The 25,667-nt window shown below is 28.2% G+C and overlaps 1 protein-coding gene across 2 annotated transcripts in view; it reads left to right on the top strand.

Moving 5' to 3' along the window:
• Positions 1 to 25,667, top strand: part of sif (still life) — a 254,089-nt gene that overhangs the window by 203,598 nt on the left and 24,824 nt on the right. Inside the window, exons 23-27 of one of the 2 annotated variants that reach the window (XM_067269986.1) lie at positions 1,747 to 1,800; positions 19,106 to 19,300; positions 21,076 to 21,184; positions 21,266 to 21,445; positions 25,182 to 25,300. In XM_067269986.1, coding sequence (XP_067126087.1) covers positions 1,747 to 1,800; positions 19,106 to 19,300; positions 21,076 to 21,184; positions 21,266 to 21,445; positions 25,182 to 25,300 — 657 coding nt within the window. The remainder of the gene's footprint in view (positions 1 to 1,746; positions 1,801 to 19,105; positions 19,301 to 21,075; positions 21,185 to 21,265; positions 21,446 to 25,181; positions 25,301 to 25,667) is intronic. The other variant, XM_067269987.1, reaches the window with a different exon arrangement.

Here is a 25,667-nt window from a genome sequence, read left to right as displayed (position 1 = left end):
GTATATGTATTATTTTATATTAATTATATCATATACATATGTATGCATAATTTAGAACAGTATATAGATAATTTTCATGATTATTATATTAATTGAATATTTTTCTTTTTTATATAGGATGCTTGAATAGATAATCTACAGCTATGACAAAGGAAATGATTGCTTGGAGGAAAATAAACTAAAACACTTAAAAAAGAGTTTAAAAATATAAAATAAGAAAAATACACTAAAATTTTAATGTATAGAAAGCTATATTATGTTTTACGTATCGTTCGATTAATTGAAATATCAAAGTAAACTTTGATATGTTTTATTTTCTTTCAAGAATCTTTTCCTTGGTTTGTAGAAATCTAATCATCATCCTTTATATTAGAATATAATATATTATTAAATCATTAATAACTTTTTGCAGATTAAATTATTTTTGTATTACATAGATTTCAATTTTTATATCTATAAAACCAATTTTATATTTTGAACATAAATCTATAATTATATTTTTATTTTCTATTTGTAACTCAGTAAAAATATTTTTGATGTTTTAACTCTATAAATTAATTAATTATCAGTTTTTGCTTTAATAATATAATATAATGTAGATTATTTTTTTTTTTTTATATATATAAACTTTTTTGTAAATGAAATTTCACAAAATCCTTTCATCTTGCATGTATAATTTGCATTTCTACTGTTTACTGATTTTCATTGTCATTGTAGCATTGTCTGAATGTCTGCGCAAATGTTAAAAGTATTATTGTAATTTTACAATTTAGTCATTTTCTTACTTATTAAGTTTACTTCTAATTAATATAATTTTATATTCTTTTCTTATAAATTTTAATTGTTATTATTATTATGTGTTGTGTTGAGAAAATAATTTAGTAATTATATATAATGGAATCTTATTGATTTATGAAATTCGAAAAGATTATCCTATTGCATATTAACAAATACACAAAAACATTTAAGAAGGAAATAGTTTTTCTCAAAACTTTTGTAAATATCTTATAATCAAAAACACTTCTGGTACTGGAAATATCTATATTTACATTACATAATTTAGATGATATGAATATATTAATAAGCTTCCATTTTACATGACCTTCAATAAGAAAGTAATCATAAATCTATCCAACAATACTTTTTATTATGTAATTTTTGTTTAGTAACATTAAATACTCATTAAATTGTAAATTTAATTTTTAAAAAAATTCAAATATGCATGCAAAAATGATTACTACTTTCTTTATGGTCATGCATAATTTTAAATGTATAAATTATTAGATTGTGTTCATATACTGTATTGATTAAAAATTGTAGTATAAGTGTGTTTGTACATATATATAGATATATTTATTATATGTTTATAATATATAATATAAATATAACTAAATTAATTAATTTGTAAAGTATTAATTTAATATTTTACAAATTTTCTATTTAGATTTTTAATATATTAGCAGCATTAAAATATATATAAACCAACTCTTATTTAATGCAGTGTTTCTCAACTTTTGAGTCTTTAGATTAATAACAGTGTAATGTTCAATAACAGTAATCGTATATTTAATGAAAAACAGTTTGAGAACCACTGGCTTACACATCAGTAAAATTATAAAATGAGCCAGGTGATTGATATAAACAGGTATATAATGATATAATAGTGAAAATTTAGTGGGAGTGAATGTTATATTCTAGGGCTCAATTACAATGATCTGTTTATAAAAGTGTTTCCTTGTGTCCTAGAATAGTGAGCGAGACAGAAAGCTGGAAATGACAGGATTGAACAGGAAAATGATGGTGTGTACTTATGGTGTGATGCACATTTGTCTTCTCCATTTTTACCTGGCATGGGCATGTTCAAAGTAGATATGAATTATATTTAGCACTTTAGTAATTATAGCATTATGTGTGCAGGTCATGTATGGGTGTGCATGATTTGTCTCATCATAATCATTAAAAATATAAGGGTGCACACAGTTAAAAAAAAATGAAATTTATTCAAAAATAGAATTAACTGATTAAAAAATTTTCAATAGTAATTGAAATAAAATTATTTCGTAACTAAACTTTTTAAATGAATATAAATAATGTACAAATCAATATTGAAATTTTTTTATTCACTTCAAAATTTCAGTTTGCTTTATTTTATTATTTCTTAAATATGTCTATTATATAAGCATACATTGACATCAAACATGAAGTTCCATATGTAATTTAACATTAGTATATTAATATATAAATTATTTATTTCTAAATATAATTATTTAATACAAAATTTAATTTATATTAAAAATAATATTATTTTAGTAGTTATTAATATTAGTGTTCTAATAGTTTGTAGTTTAGTAGTTAGCATAAGTATATATTAAAAAATTAATCAAAATATGAAGTAGCTTGCTTCATCTTAAATTAAATTCAATTCAATATATAATAAACTTTTGTTTCAATTGATTGCTTGGGCTGCTGAAATTCATCCATTACTCCGAGAATTTATTATATTGTGAACAACGGATTTCCCACATCTGGGTATGTGGGAAATCTGTTGTTTGCAATATTTGTTATTTGAAAAAATTTCCATTTTTCAATCTATTCCATATAAAAAAATACCAGTATGTGAAATTATTCATTCTCTTGAAATATCTATTCTTAATTCTATAGAAACACCTATGTTGCAAGATCATATATTATGATCTTATATCATACATGCGTATGAAAAATCTGACAGAAATTGTATCCACTGTAAGCACAAAAAGAGGCAAATTCTGTGTGCTCATTAGCACTTCACTTGACTTCATGATTTGCTTAAAAAATTTGTCTGTCTTGATTCATTTTTTTACTGCTTTTCTGCCTATTGAATACAACAACTGCTTGATATTAGTAATGTCACGTACAACTTGTTTGTTTATGCTGAAACTTGTCAGAAAGATCTTCACAACTTGAAAGACTTGATGGCCTTGCTAAATTTTGGCACTACACTTGGACCGGCATCAGAATGTTCACTAGGTAACTCCTCCTGAATTATATCAGCTTGCTGATTTTATTCCTACAGTTCATCAATTGTACATATCTCAGATGTAACAAGTGCATCATTAGACTCTATAAAATTGGAAACGCCCAAAAATTAACTAAACATTGAAAAAGCATAAAGTTTACAATAGATGGGGCTAGAAAAAATCCGTTATTTCAAGTTACGGATCCGCTAAAAGGAGGTAAAATTATATTGATTTGGTGGGACTTGGGGGAAAATTTGTTATTCCAAGAAATCTGTTGGTTTTTGATCTGACACACTACTGTAGTTTGAAAATGTGATGATTAAGCAAAACATCTTAGAATGATTTATAAAACATTGCTATAAAGCTATAATAGAAATTTCAATGTATTGGAATTTATAATTAATATAAGGTGACTGACTTTTTTACAATGAAAAGGACACAAATAAATTGAAGGAAAAAATATCGTAAATAAAAGAAACATTTTATTCATTGCAACAATAATACGCTATAATAATCTCTACTGCATGTGTATGTGCCATGTTGGGTTTCGGTAAGAAGTAAACAAAGCCACTTGCACGTGGTGTGCCCTCTCAAGGTCTCTCATGTAGAGTGCATACATCTCATAATTGCATCTCGCTGCACTGTACCGAGCCTTGATGAATCGTCATGTCAAACACAAACATGTCACATCACATCACACACAATGGATCGTCTTGGCATCAATTGAATATGGAGATTTACAGATTAGTCTTCAAATATCGAAAAGGAGGACATGTAGGAGGACACTTTTCAATTTGAGGACAAAACTTACAAAAGGACTGTCCTCCGTGGTTACCTTAATTAATACAATATCCAAGGGCTAGATGGATTCACAAAATTGTTATTAATAATGGTGCCATACACTAATGATAGTGTTAAAAATAATAGTTTAATGATTTGTGGTAGATGCAATTTACAAAAGCCATTATGGAGAATTGCACTATTAAAGAAAAGGAACTAGCTTCCATTATTGAGAGTATGGAAATGTTATCTCAACTTTTGTTCACTACAGTCAATAAGAAATTAGAATTTTGATTCTTAATAAGTTTAGCATTTGTTGAGTGATGATGATGAAAGGAGACAGTGATACAAAATTTCTTTATTTTAATATTTTTTATTTCTTTTTCTTTCTTAAGCCAGTTTATAATGTAAACTGAATTAATAAAAAGAGAGAGAGAGAGAATGGATAATTACAATAGCTTTAAATGAATGTATTCTGTTGTCAATGGTTATCAAATATACTGTACTTATAATATTTTGCAGTAACATACAATAAAATGTATTTTGAATGAAGAAATTGTAGAATTGTATATATTTAAATCTACATTTTAATGAAATATCAGATTCATAAAATATATGAACTTAATAAGTGGTGGGATTCAAATAATTTAACAACCAGTTTGCTGTACTATGTCCACTTTAAGTTTAAAAAACAATATAAGTTTATGTGCAGGATCTTTCAGTATTTTTTCACACCACTACACTTTGCATGTTGAAAAAATATAAAATAATACAGATTGACAATACTTTATCATCATCTGAAATTCCAAAAACCAAAAACTTACAAATTCCAAAAGTGTTTTGAGTGTGACATGATATGCCTAGGGTTGCCAACTCAGCGGGCCAGAAATCCAGGAGTACTCTCGAATGCAGCACCCTACCTGGTGGGAAATTTAAAAGTAGGAAAACCATGTATATCAAACCAAAGTTATTTAAACCCCATATCTGATAATCTAAACTTTAAACCTATAACCTGAGGGACAGTTAATAATGTAATTAATTAATTTATTGTTTATATAAAATTAATTGCAAAATATCTTTTCGGAATTCATAAAAACGTCTTTTTTACATAAATAATAAATAAACTAATTGTGGGGTTTAAAACACTTAGGTTATGAAGTTATGGGGTTTAAAATAGCTTGGATTTAATATATATGGTTTTTTTACTTTTGAATTTTCCGCCAAGTAGGGTGCTGTATTCGAAAGCACTGTCCGGGTGATGAAATAAAAAAAACAATGCAAATCTAATATTTTTTACACTGCAAGCAGCTTGCAATGCCTTTTGATTGAGGATGATAAAATCATAAAATTCTTTACAGGTGTATTTGAAATTTGTGCACATTTGTATTTCTGATTTTACATGTGTTTCATTCAGTTGATTGTGACTTTTTGACCAAAGTTTGTTTACTATGCTGAAAACACGTTCAGCAGCGGCAACAGGGATCGATAGAGTGAATGCAACAAGATATTTTATTTCTTTGCCAGATTCACCCACACATTTTTCAAAAAAAGTGACCCAATGCAAGTCTACTCTTTGTTTTGCTTACCACAACTTCACGACAAATTTCAATTAGTAAACAGTAATCGTCATACAATTTATCCTCATTTATAGGCACATTCAGAAAAGAACTGAGATCTTTGAGTTCATTCCAGTCAATTTCTTTGTCCATTGTCAAAATGATCATTTTCTTGTAAATGCTTGTAGAGTCATCAAATTCTAGCTGCTATATCATTCTGTATGTTTTGAGGGCTGAGGGGCAGTAGCAGCTCTGAATTTTTTTCAGTGCAGGCGGCACAGAAAAGTGCGAGAGATTTTAACAGTGTTCCTGGAGTTGGGAGATTTTAAAAACTAAGGTTCTTTTTCCGGGAGAGTTGGCAACCCGAGATATGCCACAAATGGAAATTTCCATAAAGCACTGGGAATGTTCCAGTGTTTACCCCACAGGAGGGATGACAGAGTGATGATGGGGAGGAAGGCAGTTGCAGGATGATGTCATCAATACTACATATTTTATTTTTGTAGCTGTCATACTTTTGATGATTTAACAAAAGAACTACAGAATTTTGGATTTAATATTAAAAAGAACATATTTGCACCCAATACCATGTTCTTCCTTCATAACTGAAGCAAAGTGCTATATGACTGTTGTACCAGTTTACTTGAAGCTTGCAGAAGCTTCTCTGCATAAAACTCACTCTTATCAAGTCTTTTCTAGATCTAGAATAATGTAACTGGAAGAATTGGAATTTTTTTTTTGCATTCTTTTTATCTTCAGTTCTTGTTACAGCATGAAAAGGCAAGGATATTAATAGGACTAACAACTTCCTATGATACATATTGCTCATTGATTCAGTCAGCACTTAGAAAGAGGACCTGCAAGTATTATTAATTAATACAATAAACTATTATTATATAGAAAAAATATATATAAAATATATTTATAATTCATACACTTCAATATGAGCATTTTGTTTCAAGAAGTATGAAATTTACTATGCTTCGGCAAGAAAGATCTATTGATCTAAATCTCATATCAAATCTATTGATCATTCCAAAATTGATCATTCCAAAATCAATAGTGTCTGATCAGTTGCAGCAAAGCCAATCAACATAAATTACTCCAGCAGTCAATATACATTGCTGCTGTTAGACGATAAAAATTAATGGCAATTCTGAAAGATTAATTTTTCATCGGCAGTATATCTCAGCTAGGTGATGGGACCCCATATCTTACCACCTGGCCATCCGTTTACAGACATGGTTGAATCCCTGTTAGGTATAGAAAAAAAGGCCCTCTTAGTGCCCACAGAACATAATGAGTTAAAATGAAAAAATCCTGAAAGATAAATTAAACCAGGAATTCACTGAGTGGTTGGATGAAGTTGATTTAGAATAAACATAACAGAAGTTAATAATTTTAGTCTGCAGTGTAACTTAGTTTCTCATCAACTGAAATTGAAGGCCCCCAGCCATGGCCAGACTACTTTTTTCTACCAATATTATGAATACAACTGCTAGCATATAATACTGTCAAACCAATATCTCCCCTAAGTCTGGAAATTTGTTATTGTTAATTAATCTTTTAATGTTCAAAAACATAATGGAAAAATTATTAATGCTGTGGATTGATGATATGAATCAAAAGAACATTTCTGTTACTCAAGCAGTAAGGTCAAGCAAGCAGATAAGGCAAGGTTACTTCTTTACTGAAAGAAATGAAGAGGCTAGTAGAAAAGAGTCATTTGTGATACATAGGGGTTGGATTTTTGTTTAAAAAATCATTCAAATTCACAATGTTAAAATTTCCAGTAAATCAGCTAATGTTAATATTATTGCAGCAAACGAGTAGCCAGCTGAATTCCAGGAAATAATTTATGAACATGGATTATGCTTAATATGAAGGAAGTTTTTAATATAGATAAGACAGCTTGTACTGGAAAAAGTTGCTTAATCACTAATAGAAGTTGCTAAATATATAGCTTATGTTGAGAAATGTGGTCTTTGTTTTAAAGCTGATAAAGACCAATTTGCATTGTTATTGAATGGCAACAGTGGTTTTATTTTGAATGTGTCAGGCACATTCAAAAGAAAACCACTGTTGGTGTCCTATGCTATGCCCCATATTTTGTACATTTGTTATTTTCAATTAATAGAACCGACTGGGCACTCTGAGGTCTCATGTTTCACACTTTCCTATTAGTCTTTTCTTTTCTTCCTTCTTCTCATTTCCTCTAAAATTCTTCATCCTTCCTTTTCAAAGGCTATGCTGTAAAGTTGGGCCTTCTACTCCTTTCCAGTAAAGTAAAGTAAATGTTGGTGTCCTATGCAGAGACAATCTATGTTATAAAAGGGATTGATAAGACTTGTTTGCCTATTGTCTGGAGTTTTAATAAAAAAGCATGGGTGATTCAGACAATTTTTACTCTTCACACTTTTGTCCAGAGATGACAAAATTTTGTGCTGCAAATAACTTACTAATAAAGTTATTTTAGTCCTTGATAATGCGCCTGGACATCAAACAAACTTTGAAGATTTACGTACTGATGCCCTGGACATTAAGCTCTTGCCAACTAACACTATGTCCCTTTTTCTATCAGAAAGGACAAGGATATCATATCATTGCAACTTTTAGAGGGATTGTCAAGACAGTGCATGCATCTGATTCATTATCTGTGACATACTACTGGAAGTCCTTTGTTTGCTTTTAATCCTTTCTTAAGACTATTAAACATTTCAACAGCCTGGGAATAAATTCTAAAGTCATGTATGAATTGTGTCTAACAGAAATTGTGGACTGAAGCAGTTGACCTTTCTGACTGAAAAATTTCTGGTCATTTTGAGCCTGTTTCAGATATTGCTGATATGGAATGGCCAAAAATGTCGGCATTGATGATATTAACGAGTTGTTAGAAAGTCATGAAGAACCACTTTTAAACGAACATTTGGAAGAGCTGCAACACAACTTTCTAAAGAGGGCAGTGAAGAAGACAAAAAATTCAGGAAATGATACCACTCACTCTCACCACAAAGACACGAAAATGTTTTTGCAGTGAGAGCTCAAAAATGTCTTTGCAGTGAGAGCTTTAACACAGATACAATCTGCCTGTGAATCTCTTTGTGATAATGATCCTGACTGAGAATGCAACTTTTCTTTCCAAAGAGTTGTAACAAATGCCCTCAAACCATATTATAAAATGTTGGAGGAGAGAAGGAAAAAAAGGTCCATCATATGCCCTTACTGCAGTTCTTAATCAGAAAAACCATGGAGCCTGTAAAATTAAATGTTCATAAATCAGACCAGTCTCATTAAGGTTCTTTATTATGCCAGTGTTTTCAAATATATTTTTAATTTTTTATTTTAATTTTTGTCTTGTTTTATTTATAAATATTATTTATATAAAATAATTATGAAATAATCATAAATCTTTATTGAATTTGAAAAATTATTAACTTTTAGCAATCAATTTTCATATTAAAGGTAATAATCTCATTTAAATACAGTCAAACCTGTCTATAACAGAATTCCTCAAGACCAAACAATTCTTTTATAGTGCTATGTAGTGTGAAACAATATCATATCATGTTTTACAACCATTTCAAGTGGATGGACTGTTTCAACAATATGTGTCTGTAACACATTAAGATTTGTTGCAAGTTTGTGGATTTGTTATCTGTTATTTTTAACAATATTTACCAGCAATTTTTCTTTATCAACAGTTTTTGGGTACCCCATATGTTTTGTATCCGTTGGTTCAAAATTTCTTGAACAAAACTTTCAAAACAACATTTGATACATTCAAAGTTTAGGAGTATCTTCCCCATATACACTATGTGTATTTCTTACTGTTTGTATAGCATTATATCCTTTACAAAACTTAAAAAGCATAATATGCCCAGTATGCATTTTATCTGCAGACATTGCGATTTGATTTTATTCAAACAAAATATGATGTAAAAAGTTTAAAATAAACTTGTAAACAAAGAATACAGTCTCACATTAGCAATAATATATTAAATTTCACAACTGTTATAATTAAATCACATATCTAGGTTAAGTAAAGACAGCTGTTAAAAATACGCAAAATACTTTCCATTGAACATGGAAGAGGATACTGAATTTTTTGTTATATGGCCTGATTTTCCTTTCCACTTCTGCATTGGACAAGTTCTGCTGTATATAGGTTAATTTACATTGATTTTTGCAGAAAATTCAAGGGTCTGAAGAAATCTTCAATTAATGACAGGTTTGACTGTATATTGTAATTTTGCCTTAATTTACAAATAATTCACTTTATGAACTGTGGAAACCTAACCATTTTGCAAAACGAGACCTTACTATAATATATTTTCAATAAAATAAATAAGGATCACAAAGTATACATTTTGTACCTTCATAATTTATTAAAATATGGCCACTCTACACTTAGGTAACCATAACTCTTATACTGACATAATATATAGTTTATATTAAATATATTATAAAAAACTTCATTAACAATCAGTTTTAATCTGAACATATTAGATATACAGGGTATCCCATCAAGACCACATAAACTCTGCAGATCAAGAATACTTGTTCAGGATGCATAAAAAATGACAAAAGAACCATACCTCTACAACCCACAGTTTTTGAGAAAAATGCAAAAGAAAAACTATGATATCACATCCAGTACATGGAAAATAAGCTTTATTGGAGACACGAACATTGATGCTTGTATATGAAATTATGCTTAAATAGGATGATGCTGAAAATGTCCACTACATATATCGAGGCATGCATGTGCAGTCTGTAGAATGGCTGATTGCACACGATCCAGCATCTACCAAAGTGAACACAGCATGAAGGCAAGCAACCAAATCACTTTCTGTAGTGACTGGGGTTTGTTTGATTTACCAATTTCTTCAGATGACCCCATAGGAAGAAATGCAAAGATGTCAGTTATGGCAACCAGACCTCCCCATCCAATCCAGTGACCTGAGTATTCCATATCCAATAATCAAGTACGGAAGAGCAGAAATGTGCTGCTGCTCCATCATGCTGGAACCATAGGCCACCTATTGCCAATAAGAGTATATCATCAAGGAAATTAGTTAGTACAGTACATCACAGAGAAATACCAAGTATGAATGTCCTGTGAGCCATTGAGGCAGCTGATATGGTCCAATCAGTGGCAAAGCATGGGTTCAAAACTAGGGTAAGCACCTAACTGGTAAAGGACATTTTTTTTAGTAACTTTTTCTGCCCTGTGGGCACTAAGATGGCCTTTTTAGGCAATCCCATTATGGGTTTGATCAGGCCCACAATGGGGCAGCTAGGACTCTGTTCCTCAGAAGAAATTTATTTGAAATTGAGTAATGAAATAATTTAATTTTTAACAAATTGTAAAGATGCCCACAGGGAAGCAGTGCTCCCGTCACTTACTAACAACCCTGCCACTGGGTCCAACAATGTGATTGTTCAGTATGCCAGCCCACACATTTACAGAACAGTGGATCTGATGTCTCTGTGGACTGACTGCTTGACCATTGGATTCTGACCACACATGGCTGTTGTAACTGTTGAAGACTATAGAAAGCAACTTGGTTGCTTGTCTTTATTCTGTATTCACTTTGCACATGATCCAGCATTGTGTTGTCCACCAGTCTGCCATTCTACAGCATGCACTACATGCTTTGATATGCACAGTGATCATTTTCGGTATCTTCCTATGTAAGCATAATATCATATGCAAGTACCGACGTTCATGTTTACAATAAAGCTTATTTTCCATGTACTGGATGTGATGGCATACTTTTTCTTTTGCATTTTTCTCAAAAAAATCTATAGATCATAGAAGTGTGTTCTGTGTTATTTTTTATGTACTCCAAGCAAGGATTTGCTCTCTACAGAGTTTTGCAGTCTTGATAGGACACTCTGTATATAGAATCATCAAATCTGAATTATAAGTCAAATAATAACTTTAGCAAATCTTGGATTTACTAAATATGTTTTTGTAATTCTACCTATTTTGAATGTATATTTGATAAACTTTTAAATTTTAGTAATATTGAAATGTTTTTAAATTTTTGATATTAGAGGAGACCAGTCCATGTGTGGACAGTTCTACTAATAAACAATTTAAATTTTGTGGCACATATCTCTTCAAGAGACTTCCCAATTTTATTGATAAATGGTGTTCATGTAGTGAATCTGCAGTATGAACTTCAGCAAGATTGGGGCATCCATGTGTTCTCAGTCATCATGTTTTGTAGCATTCCAATTATGACTAAGCCATGAAGAAATATTTATATGTGGAAGTGCATATGTTACATTGTTGTCAAATCATGAGTTTTATCATTATCACTCACATAGAGAAAAATGCACTCTGTTTCCTCAATTAGACATTCCATCTAATAGTGAAAATGCATCTACTGGTGGAATGGATTTTGTTTATGTTGCAACAGGCTTGTATTAGCATTGCATCTTTTAAAAATTAATCAACATTAAGAGCTATATTTATAAAATTAATAAATTTTCTTGGTGAATAGTGATTTTCAAATACCATTGCTAAAGTATTGCCTGTATAGAAATACAGGATGCATCTGTCTGATGACAAACTTGTTGTCACATATCTCACAAGGAAAAATATTCATGGGTATTTACAAACACAGATTAAAAGAAATTTTTAGTTGACATAAATGATACACTTGCCAAGCTGTTGCCATTAATATCTGTAGTTTCTTCATTCTGTATGCAGTATTAACAACCATTTTATTTAATATAGCTTTTGACGGTTTTGCCAATGTTAACTAATATTAAAACATTCTATTATTATCATGTGTATCTTATGCTTTTAAGCTAGCAATCGCTATTATGTATTCAAAATTTTTATATTGTCAAATGAGTATCACCCTATGAATCCCAAATTGTTTTGTAATTATTTAAATACAGGAATGATAGTTTTAAACTTTTTACAAAACGTTCATGATATTTGAATTTTCTTTGTTCTGAAATCTTTGCCCAAAGGTGGAACACATTGTCTGGTTGTGTATCACTCTGTTCCATGATTGGACAATTTGCCATTTTTGAAAAGTTAAGTTTTTGTTTGGAAACTACTTTTGATATTGATGAAGCAATAGCTTCAAAAGTTATTCAATGGACAGTGTTAATTAAATTTCTTCTCTGTAGCCTCAATGTACAATAAATGATGTAAACCAAAAAGTGTTCAGACATGGAACTTTCTCTCCCACTTATAATAAATAAATTTTAAATTTTAATATAAAATTTTCAGTCAAAATAATTTAAATTTTATAATTATAAAGTATAAAACTGTTTTATGTAATTATATCAAATAAATTCATTTTTACCTATAAACATATGCAAAGATCTAAAAACTAATAAATATTATTATAAAAAACTAATTCATGTAATGAGAAATGTTTACAAAGTATATTTAATGCTGTCATTCAATATCATCACAGTTGTATTTCATTAAAATTTTTATATTTTCTTAAACATCATACCTAAAAATATATTTATGTATGCCAAAAAAACTACTTTTCTAGACTTTACATATTCATAACATAATGTAAAGTACAATATTATGATCATTTATGTTTCCCATTTTTAATAATTAATGTAATGCTAAGTTTTGTACTTTTTTCCAAATTTAAAATAAATTAAAATTTAAATGCAGTTATCCAATTGCTCATTATAATTGATAAGTTTAACATCAAGAAATTATTATATAATTTTTAATATTTATAAATAAGAAGTGATTTATATGTTATATAAAATTCAAACTTTAGTAATGGATCATTCAAATATGAACAAACTAAAATAATGTTTTCTGGTTAATTCTCTCTGACATGTGAAAATTAATATTTTCTATTTGAATGATCCATTACTAAAGTTTGAGTTTACTTGTAAAAAGTCTGGATATCAAATTAGAAAACACTTGAAATTTAGAATTATTTCAATTCTAAATTACTATAATATATAAATTAATGGACATAATAAAATTCATTTTTTGTACATTTTAATTATGGTATTATATTGTTTGTTTATATTATTTTTATTTGAAATAACTTATTTCAAAAGATCCATAATTAAAATGTTTTACTCTAATAGCAGAGATATATATCAATAAGTGTATTTAAAATTTAGTTATTCACCATTCAAAATCCATTATTTTGAATACTCAAGAATATTTTATATTTTACCCATTTATACTTTTATATATATACCCAATTATACTTTTATAAATATACCCATTTATATTTTTAAAATTTTATTTGTTTTATGTAAAACCTATGTATGTACAGTATACATGGTCTATCTTACTAATATTTAGGCGTTATCTATGCCCATAACCACAGGTTATCTCAGGGCTATCAATCTATGCTTTTGCACAGACAATTAGCTTTTTGCAGCTACTGTCCACGTGTCTACTGTGTTTGACATTTGTCTGCCTTTTTGCTGATGCTCCCAGTTATCAATCTTTAAAACTGTTTCATTTTATACTTTGTTTTAATAATAAAAATTGACATTACCATTTCTGCATTAAAGAATCCCATCAAAATTGTCAAAATCTCCATATTTCAATTAAAATTTTGACTGTCAGCTTTTCGGGCAATTGTCAGTTTTGTTTTTGGACACGAAACTAGTGTTTTCACTGGTTTCGTGTTCAGTGTTTTCAAAATTACAGGTTGAGAGCTCTGTTATCTATGTTTGAAAGAGAGATGGAAAGGGAATCTGGATTGTACATGGCAATTTTAAATTGTAATTACAAACTCATTCCTATGGAGCAATGGCTGGTCTAGGTGTGATTTATACAGTAGGGCAGGTTGTGCAAAGGTTTTATTCTTATTCAAGCAATTTTCTGCAGGTTATAAACATAAAAGTATGATTTTTTTTTTATAATAAAGTAAAAAATTGCATTACAAATACTAGTCGTATCTTGCTTGCTCGCCGTATCCAATCACCTGGAACAACTGTTCTTCACTGCAGAGATGACCTTTCTTTGTAGGCTATAACTCTGCACAAATATGTAAAACAGTATAAAATATCCACAGGTGACAATCCCAACGCAACTACTGTAGCTTAAAATTTGTTACTATAATTTATATATTACAATTACAAAAAAATTAAGTTCTATATCAAAGCTGTTAAAAATTGAACATTCATTGTCACTCTTCCATTTTTGATATGATTTTGTAATTTACATCAGGTCAATTGATTTTTCGCATGTTTTGATTTGCCTAGGCTTTTCATAATCTAACAATAAAAATTCTAAAATTTACAATAATAATAATAATAATGAACAAAGTCAATTCGAAATACTTTCCATATTTAAGTGGTTCTCAAAATTGAATTGTTTAGATAACAAGCTAAAATTAATTAAAAATAAAATAATACACCATATTTCCTGTAATAATTGCCCTCTGGGTGAATTTCTTTCTCTCTCTCTCTCTCTTTTTTTTTTGTAATAATTGGAGTAAAAAATATTGATGTTGTAAGAAGGAAAAAGCATGATTCCAAAAGAGATATAAAACTAATGTAAAATTAGTTAAATTGAATATTTTGACAAATATATAAAAAATAATTTGAATGAAGTAATTAAATTACCTTAATTAACTTCATAAAATTTGATAACAATATAACAATTAATATTGAATGTTGATAACAATATTAGCCAGCATTTATTTTTCTAACTTTAATATTAGAAAACATTATATTGATAGTTGATTATATGATAATATTGAACACCAATAATATTTTTGGTAAGGTAAACTGCATCAGTTGACACTATGTATTTATGTCAACTGATAGAAGGATTAGAAGGATGATTTATTACAAGAATATTTATGTGGGTAATTAATTATTACAATATAAGGGATTATTACAGGAAATTCAGTAATGCAATAATACATTCAAGAGTAAATTGAGAAGCTTTCGTGTATATATATCATGCTTATACTTATATAATTAACAAATTATACAATTCATATACATTATTGGTGTTATGTAATAGGTGTTTTAACACTAAAATAATATCCTCAAAACAGTGAAATAATAATCAATGCTATTCATTCGTACAACAACAATCATTGAGTAATTAAGGAGCCGAAGTTTTCATTCTATTGTAATGTTTTCTGGAAGTTCTTTTCTCTTAACTTTAGTGAATTATACAGATACATCTTTGAAATAGACAAATTTTATCAAATAATATGTTTTAAATACCAATGGAATGTAATTGATTTAGCATTTTAAAAGGTATTATTCAATAAAATCTGTTTTGTTTCAAAGATAAATTTGTGTAAGTTGCTGAAGATGGAAAGGACACACTAAAAATTTACAACAGAATAAAATATTTGGCTCCATGATTAATGTTTTGTTGTGTGAATGAGAATATTAATCTACTTCTAATGACTTATTTAAAACAAACTCCTTAAATTAAATTCTATCTTAGGGTAAGAACTCTGTTGGATCATAAGTATTGAAAGCACATTTCTATATACTGAAGATTTTTTTAATCAGTGTTTACCCTAAATTTAAACTTAATAAATGAAATATAAATTTTATAGTTTTTGTGTGCACTCTTAATGTAGTATGCACAACTTAATCATACTCATTATATGAAATGCTGCACTATTGTGTTGTATATATCCATTAGTATCTTTCATATTTGTTTTCTTATTCCATTTGATATTTAGGATTTGTAGATGAATTAATTTATATATTTCTTTCATTATATATTAAAGCAAAATATTTACAGTATTTCTAAATATAATGGGATTTTATAAGGTAATTTTTCTATATTTTTATTCATGTAATGCCTATATTTAAGGCATTGGAGTATGAAGAATCTTTGAGAAAGTTATATTTATGATATTAAGAAAACAATGATAAGTAATTTTTATTATTTAATAGAAAAGATACCGCTTCATTCAATTATGAAGTCTATAAACTGAATATTCAGAGAAATACAATCACCTAAACATTATATTTTCTAAAAAAGTCGTAAATATTTATGTAAATAATAAAAAAAATTTAAAACATTTTCATGTAAATATTGAAAATATTATATATGAAAACATTTATTTTTTTTTATATTATTATTTATTTTTATAAGCATACTGTGTGTAATTTATTATTTCATTTTAAAAAATTTTATTCCTATACGACTTTTTAGATGTGTTGATTTATCTGACTGTTTAATTAATGAAAGTAAAAAATTCAATTAATCTACATCAATTTCTTACAAATGAAGATATTAATATAAACAAACATTGTTAGTATTCAGCAATATATTCAAGATTTAAATTATGCTAATGATACTCAATTTTATCATTTGTTTTTGATATACATGGTACGATCCAAAAGTTCGGGGACTGCAGTAATCTATGACAACAAAAGCACGTATTTGAAGTTACAGCGTATGAAATGGATTCTACCAAACCACCTCTACGCGTTCAGGTTAATTTCACCCGTGTCACGTTATTAAACCGCGAGCGCTGCTGTTTTTTTCGGAGATGGTTACCTTTGTTCTGCGACGTAATAAAAATGGAGTTTCGAGAACAACCTCCAACATTTGACTTTGCCATGGTAGAATCACCGTACACCTAGCAATTTTAAAGTCTTTGTAGGTGTTTTACCTAAACGCTGACAAAATTTAATGTTGGAGGTTGTTCTCGAAACTCCACTTTTATTACGTCGCAGAACAAAGGTAACTATCTCCGGAAAAAAACAGCAGCGCTCGCGGTTTAATCACGTGACACGGGTGAAATTAACCTGAACGCGCATAGAGGTGGTTTGGTAGAATCCATTTCATACGCTGTAACTTCAAATACGTGCTTTTGTTGTCATAGATTACTGCAGTCCCCGAACTTTTGGATCGTACCACATATATGTATAACAATATATTGAATGGTTTTAAGTAAAATGAAATGATAAATATATGAATGTAGTAGTTTATTCATTTTAAATTTCCTGAAATTAGTTTTATAAGTCATATTAGTTTGCATTTTAATTTTACTTACACACTTTTAATAAAATAAATCATTTCTGATTTTTCTTGATGAATAAATTGAAAGAAAATTAATCAAAAATAAGAATAATTTAAAGGAATTAAGCACGAATAAAGAGAATACAGTTTATTTTAAATTTATCGAACTCTGAAATTTAAAAAATTACGAAGAACAGAATTATTTTTCAATTAATAATCATTTTTAAAGTATTTTTGGCTTATATTAAAATGTAAATTATAGAGTTATATTAACGAGACTCAACTTTTGGTAAGTGCTTAAAATCATTCAAAATTATTGATAATATATCTAAACTGATGTAAAAAATTAAAATAGGACAAAATTTGAAACTTTATAGACACGTTGAACATCTTTAAATTTTTTTTACTTTTTGTAATTAATATGAATCCAAAACTTCTAATTCAGTCTTAATTATTGAAAATTTCTGAAAACAAAGGATTCAGATATCTGGATCCTTAGATTTTCTGGATTCTTAGTCTTGAGTTATTCTGTAGTTGAATACAAACATGTTGTGAAAGTCTTATGTGATATAAAATTTTTTAGTGAGTCTGTTCACTGTATGAGTATGGTATATTTAAATCTGCTTTTCTACAGTTTACGTCTTTTTTATTCTATTACTTTCGGGTTCCTGCCACCATCTTTGGAAACATTTTAAAAAAATCTAAAAGAAAAATGATTAAAGATTGTACCTCAAAAATATTAGTTGGAAAATATCTTATCCAATAGATATATACATATACCATCTTCTAACATAGAAAAAAATTATCCTTTGCTCTCCCTAAGTTTTTTTAAAAACACAACCCTCTCTTCCAGCTATAAACTTTAATAGTCATTTTTAATCCTCCTCCAATTCTGATATCACACCTATATGTTTAATCCTAAAAATGTTTAGGTTGTAGCATAAATAACTCAAAACTAAGCATTCCAAATTTATATTTTGTTGATCGCACATTAAATATAGTGAACGGAATGGCATCTAAATTATAAGATATATCAGATTATTGAAGAATATTAATAATTTGTATGTAAAAATCCGTGATTCATTTTTTTTCAGTTACATTTTCTTTGTATTTATTTTCATTATTTATTATTTATACAGTATGCTTATCCTTTATTTATTTCATTATTTGTTCATTTACTGGAAAGATAAGAATAATTGGAACTTTTAAAAATCAAAAATATACAATATAAATTAAAATTTTAAAATATTTTTTTCTTGTCTTAAGATACTTGATGATGAAAGAAATAATTTTTATGAGTTTTTTTTTGTATATAAATATATCATTTTGAATATTTAACTTTTAATTTGGAGGAGTTGTTGTATTGCATTCCATAACAACTCTCTTTAAAGAAATGTATATTGAATTATTATAACTTTTTTGCTGTTCCAATTATTAGTAATGAACAAACATTTTTTATACGAGAAATTATTGTAAGTGCCTGGATGAAAACCCAAAAAAAAATTTGAAAAATATAGAAAGAATGTTATGAAATACTTTAAACTTATGTTAATATTTTTGTACGTAATGAAATATAGTTGTATCTTTAATCTATTTAGTAATAAATACTAGATTTTTATTATTTAATAAAAATATAATATTTAAGGACTTATTACTTGGGGAATATATAATATAAAATTAGATATATATATATATGTATATAGTTTTTTTAGTTATATTTAATATTTAGAATAATTTAATTTTATATTTTAATTTTTAAATGTAATATTAATAACATTTTATATTTTAATTTTTTACTGTAGCATCTGAATAATTTATTGGAACACTATTTGGAACCAATGAAGAAAGAAACTTTTCTATCAAATGTTGAGGTGAATGCCTTATTTGGAAATATTCAAGAAATAGTACAGTTCCAAAGAGTGTTCCTCCAAAGTTTAGAAGAAGCAATTTCAGCAGAACCAGAATTTAACAAATTTGATCATCCTAGTCAATTTAAGGCAAGTTCGTTTTAATGTTTAATTAACTATTAAATAAGTGATGTTTCTAATAACTAATAATTCAATAATATTTAATTAGTAAGATCTTTTATATAAAAAAAAACTGAACTTAATAGATAAAATTTTTAAAAATTTGTGAATTTCATTTAAATTGCTGAAAATAAGACTGAACGAAAGGCCAACTAAATAAATGCTCAAAATCTAAGAATGTATATGATTTGATATGATATAAAACATAACATTTAAATTGTAATATAATCAAATACCGTATATTTCTGCGGATAAGACGAGGTATAAATTTTCGTCAAAGTTTTATAGTTTTAGCATATATCTGTCCCGTAAGAGGAGCCCCAAACTATCGACGGCCTACGAATTTAGTTTAGATCGGCGATCGTCATCTGGATAATAATACTGTATAGCATATACGGAATTATGTCCTACTCGTAATTTTTCTTACGAACAAATTTTATTTTTTTCCTTGCTATTGTTACAAACGTTCGCACCGATTCGGACATTCGGGTAACGACCTCGACTATTCACGAAAACGTCGAACGGGTTATTCTATTTTGTGGATGTGCCCTACTCTCTACTAGTAAATAATTACGGTTTGTCCGTTTTTTTGTGATGATTTTAATTTACAAAAAAAGTTAGATTGAAATTTATATATCTGTCCTATAAGACGACCCCAGATTTTGGGGGCCTTTTTTATGATTCGACTATCGTCTTATCTGCGGAAATATACAGTAATTAATTTTTATTAGCTAATTGTTTGAAGTTTATCAGTAGTTTTAAAATTATACTGATATACTAATTGTAGCATTTATAATGTTTATTGTAAAACTTATGTTGTTAACCAAAAACAGAAGACAATGAACAAACAATAGTAATATTTTATTTTTGTTTTAATTAAAAAAATCTATGCTATACCATATACTGTAGAAACCAAATTAAAAGTTCAGTAAGATATTTATCTACTGATGGCTTTTCAGGAAATTCTGAAAATTACAGATCAGACAACAAACAGTTTTTTATTACAATTTTCAGTATGAAATGAGAAATTCTTGAAACAATAACAATTAAATTTATTTCAAAAATTTCTCAGAGAAAAAAACATTTGTCAAAAATTCTGTCATGTTGCAAATTTATGCATCAAGATACGTAATATATAGAATATCTGATTGGTAAGGAAAATCTAATTTTTTTAGAGATAAAAATTTGGTAACTAAGTCATGCCTAAGTATTGCCAGGAATGGTATGCTACATTATTAATTGTTGTTTTGAGTTCAAGTATTCCTACATTCTGATCTGTTTTTTCTTTTTTCTAAATATCCGTATTGTCTGTAATCCCGAAATTTTCAATGGTAAGAGCATCATATTGTTAGATATGTTGTCCATTCGTATAAAACTGTGCCTCGCATTGTACTTTTGTCATTACAAATCATAAACATTGGAATAAATAACATTTATTCCACTGAGCATTATTCCAGCATACTAAATTGTTAATTGTAAGATAAAATTTCATTACGGTATTATGTTGCATTTCCCGGTAATGCAATAATAAACATATTCTTTGTACTGTTTATTTGTTGTACATTATATAATTAAATGTTGATTGAAAATCATAAACTCAGATATGCTGTGAGATTGTATTGTTTGTTTTTCAATCAAATTTTCCAGAAAAGATGATAAATATTATTTTTAAATTCTTCTTCTGTTGTATAATTAAATTAATATAAAATACCCGATTTCATTAAATTTATATATTTCTTTTCCAGAATGTTCTTTTTGCCTTAGGAAATTCATTTCTTTATTATGCCGATCATTTCAAGTTATATAGTTCGTTCTGTGCAAGTCATTCCAAAGCACAGAAAGTTTTTCATCCTAGTAAGTCGTGTTTAAAATTGAATGTATTCGTATAAACTAGTTCATAAAAAATTGATATTAATATTATTCATTTTATTAAAGGTGAAGGAAATTCTGCTTTAATGGAATTTCTTCAATCACGTAATCCAAAAGGACAACATTCCTTTTCTTTAGAATCCTACCTCATTAAACCAATTCAGCGTATTCTTAAATATCCATTACTTTTACAACAACTTAAACATCTCACCGATTCATCTTCAGAGGAACATATACATTTAGCTGGTAAAGTTTTAGTATTTTAGATCATTTTAATAATTTTGATATCATATTTTTAATTATTTTTGTTATTAATTATGTACGTCGGAAACTGATTATTATTCAATCCAAATACTCGTATTAAAAATTGTCATTATATACAAGAAATTTTGCATCATTATTATTTTATGCATAGTGATATTATTACATTAAAATATGCATTTATTAATTTTACATTTAAAGAGTTAGTCTCTCTAATTAATATTTCAAACCAGAAAGATTTCAAATAATAAAAAAAATCAGTTTTTGTTAAATAAATCATTATCATAATTATTAACTTATAAAAAAAACTAGTAGTAATAAATGATTAATCCTATTTAAACTGCTGTCATGACTATATAATTTATTTAAAATTTGATTTAAAATGAGTGTATTTATATATTTTATAAACAAATAATATGCGGAAGGATACAAAACTTGGAACCATTATAGACATCATCAGCTTTAGAGTAGGAACTGGCCTGATTAGAAACTGAAAACCTTTCTGAATAAATCTTTTTGGTTATCTGAAAATTGAGCAGTTTTATCTTTATCATATTTTATTCTTAAATACAAATTGTAATTTTACAAATTATCGTGTATAAGAATAAGGATTGTTTAGGTAAAAATAAGGAACATAACGTTATATACGAGGGGAGTCCGATATTAAAGGTAGAGGCCAAAATTACACTAACGTTTATAAATAAAGAAAATATTTAATACATTTCACAAAAACTGCATACTTTTGTTTATTTCGCGACATAATCTCTGTAAACATTGAGACATTTATCCCAGCTTGACACTAGTTTGAACATTTCTTCATGGTACTGTTGCTTGAAGTAGTTCAGAACAGTGTCTTCCAATTCCTCCTGATGTGCAAAGCATTTCCCGTCAAAAATTTCTTTAAAGGTCTGAATAAGTGAAAATCCGACGGGGGGCTAAATTCGGACTGTATGGAGGATGTTGCAGGACCTCCCAATTCCGCCGTACCAACCACAGTTTGGTTTGATTTGATTTGATGTGTGGAGTATAGTCCAGATTTAGCCCCTCGGATTTTCATTTATTTGGACTACCTTTATAGAAATTTTTGACAGGGAAACGCTTTGCAGATCAGGAGGAATTGGAAGACACTGTTCTGGACTACTTCAAGTAACTTGACAAGCAACAGTACTGTGAAGGGATGTTCAAACTAATGTCATGTTGGGATAAATGTCTAAACGTTTAAGGCGATTATGTCAAGAAATAAACAAAAGTATGTAGTTTTTGTGGAATGTATTAAATATTTTTTTTAATTATAAATGTTAAATGTAATTTTGGTCTATACCTTTAATATCGGACTCCCCTCATATATATCTGTTACCTTATATATTTATAATGATTAGAGTGAAGATCCTTACGTAATCCGTCACGATCTTTACGATGAATCATCTTGAGTTGGGTTTTGTGACTCGAGAATGTCCGTAAGATGGTTCGAGGAAAGCTACACCTCCACACTCAACAAGTAAATATCTACAGTTTATTTACACAACAAATATTTACAAGATGTACAATGTTCGACAATATTACATACACTATGCAACAAGGATGAGGTATCTCACATTGGCTTGTCTACTGGGGACTGTTATACTCCGGGGAACTCAAGTCGCTTTTCGGAGATGGCTCAACTATACGGCCTGTCCAGTCTCCGCACTTACCCGTCCCTGAGATCGTTCAGAGGAGAACACTCTCTCTATGCTCAGCGGGCTGTCCAAGTGCCTGAGATCACCGTATTATCAGTCTCTTGCCTTTCTCCTCGTTTCTCCACCACCCTTCCAATTTAAGGGATTCTACAGCGACAACTTGCGGCCAATCAGGTTCTTCTCTTCCCCTGGGAGCTTCCAAAGACGTCTGCCCTACGCCTGACGACGTAGCTTACAAACGCGTCCGTCCCTTGTTTACGTTTTACAAGTCGACCAGCACGTGGCAAACACATTGACATGTACCATAAACGGAGACGTTACTCCCTTTGTTGTTCCCGGCCATTTATAGCTCCAAACCCCAGGTGGGACTAATTATCTCTGTCGCGTGGCTTTTCGACTTAGGACGCTAAAAGCGACCTTTACAATTAGTATTAAATTTTGTTTAACATATTTTATAATATGACTAAACTTGGCTTTATAGAATAACTTTAATACCTTACTGTTAAATAAAGCTAAGGAATAGACTGGTTAATTTGTAATAATTTGTAATAATTTAAGTGAATTTTATTTAATATATTCTATTATAATCATCTGACCTTCATTGAAATTGTAGAGGTTATCCAGCCTTATCAATAGTTATATATATCAAGAGGTTTCTACTGATTAAGGTTCATTACCTTACATCAGTTTTCTTACAACATTCTACAGCCAATGCTTTGTTAAAAGGCTTTATTTCAGATGCTGAGTTAAAGGGATCTTTAAAAAGGAACTCACAAATTGAATGGATGGACCTAATGTAAATTTAACATTTTTGAGAAATCTTAGAGCCCATTTAAATTCAGAAAATATAGATTGTAATGTTAATCAATTGATTGATTCAGGAACATGCCGCTTACATGTTCATGGAGTACATAAAAGTGCACATTCCAGTATTGATTGGAATATAAATCAGTATCTTTATGCCATTTATTATCTTTTTAAAGATTTTCCATCAAGAAGAGCAGATTTTATTTTCTACGCAAGAGGAAATAAAGAAAAATCTAAGATATGCTTCATTAGATAGATAGAAAATGGTAGAGTTATTGAAATTTTCCCCCGAAAGAAGTTAGATAGATGACTGGCGCGACTCTATTGTTAAAGGAAAAGTATGATGTACAGGTGGAAGCCACTAGTAATTTGAGGTGGAGAGCATATATTTTACATTAAATAAATTAAAAATATGATTAAAAATTGCAGCCTGGCATTGTGACAATGTCACAATAAATAATTCAAAAATAGATGCTTGTAAAATAAAACATGTTCAGAAAGCAAAGTGTTTTATGTAATATTTACTGTAAAAACCTACTCTCGTGATTTTTCTGTTTAAGTTTTACTTTTCTAATCTTAAGTTGCTATTTATCTATTATTAAACAGTTTGATTTCCTTCTTCTCAGTGTCCCCTCCTTTTTTTAGGGTCATGGATATTTTTTCTTGTAGCTTGATACACATTCTAATATCTGATTTAATCTTTATTAAGGCAAAAGAAACAAACAAGAAATTTCATTCTGTTCTTATTTTACATGAGAAATAATAATGATTAACTAAAATCAATGAGTATTTAAATCACCACTCATCATTTCATTTATATTAATAAATACTAGAACTAAATTTCCTTGAATTGGTAATTAAAAATGTATACATGACAAATGAAAAATTTGTTTCCTATATTCTAGAATAATTTGAACTTTTATTATTCAAATTTTTAATTTTAAATTAATAATAAGAAGTAACTGAGTAATTTTATTAAAGAAGAAAAAATTACTATCATTAATTTTTGGTTTTATTACTTAAAAATTATAATATTTGTTGAATATTTGATAAAACTTATTAAAAGTTCATTAGACCTATTTTCTACAAACACATTTAAAATTTAACAAATCTGACTTTCTATCAAATATTTTATACATTAGCTTTTTAAACAATATTTATTTAAATTTGTGATTAGTGATGATTATTCTATGTTCTATTATAATATTTATTTTACTTTAATTAAATGTTTTAATTAGAAGCGTTAAAGGGAATGGAAAGAGTTGCTGAACATATTAATGAAATGCAACGCATTCATGAAGAATATGGTGCTATTTTTGATCATCTTCATCGTCAACATCTTAAGTCATCCAAACAAGTATGTATAATGCTTTTATGCTGTCAAACCAAATTTAATTTAAAATTCTTCAAACTTATTTCATTATAATCCTCTTCTGTTAATATAACTGTCTTTATATAAATGAGAAAAAAATCATTTTTTAAAATGTAATTACATAAATTAAGTTAGAAAAACATAATAATAAAGTTTTTTATGATTTATCTTAATTAAATTTAAGTTAGAAAAATCTAAAAGTACAGAAATCAAATACTATGTTTCTTTTTCAATATTTCAATATCTGGCATTGGATATACTTTTAAAAATTTCTAGATAATAATATATAATAATATTTATGTAAAATCTATTATTATTGTCAGAAATATACAAAAGAAAGGCTTTAGCATAA

The sequence above is a fragment of the Centruroides vittatus genome, unplaced genomic scaffold, assembly GCF_030686945.1.
Source record: "Centruroides vittatus isolate TY-2023 unplaced genomic scaffold, ASM3068694v2 contig_361, whole genome shotgun sequence".
Classification (NCBI taxonomy): Eukaryota; Metazoa; Arthropoda; class Arachnida; order Scorpiones; family Buthidae; genus Centruroides; species Centruroides vittatus.
Note: the sequence above shows the minus strand (reverse complement) of the source record. Positions and strands in the feature narration are given on the sequence as shown.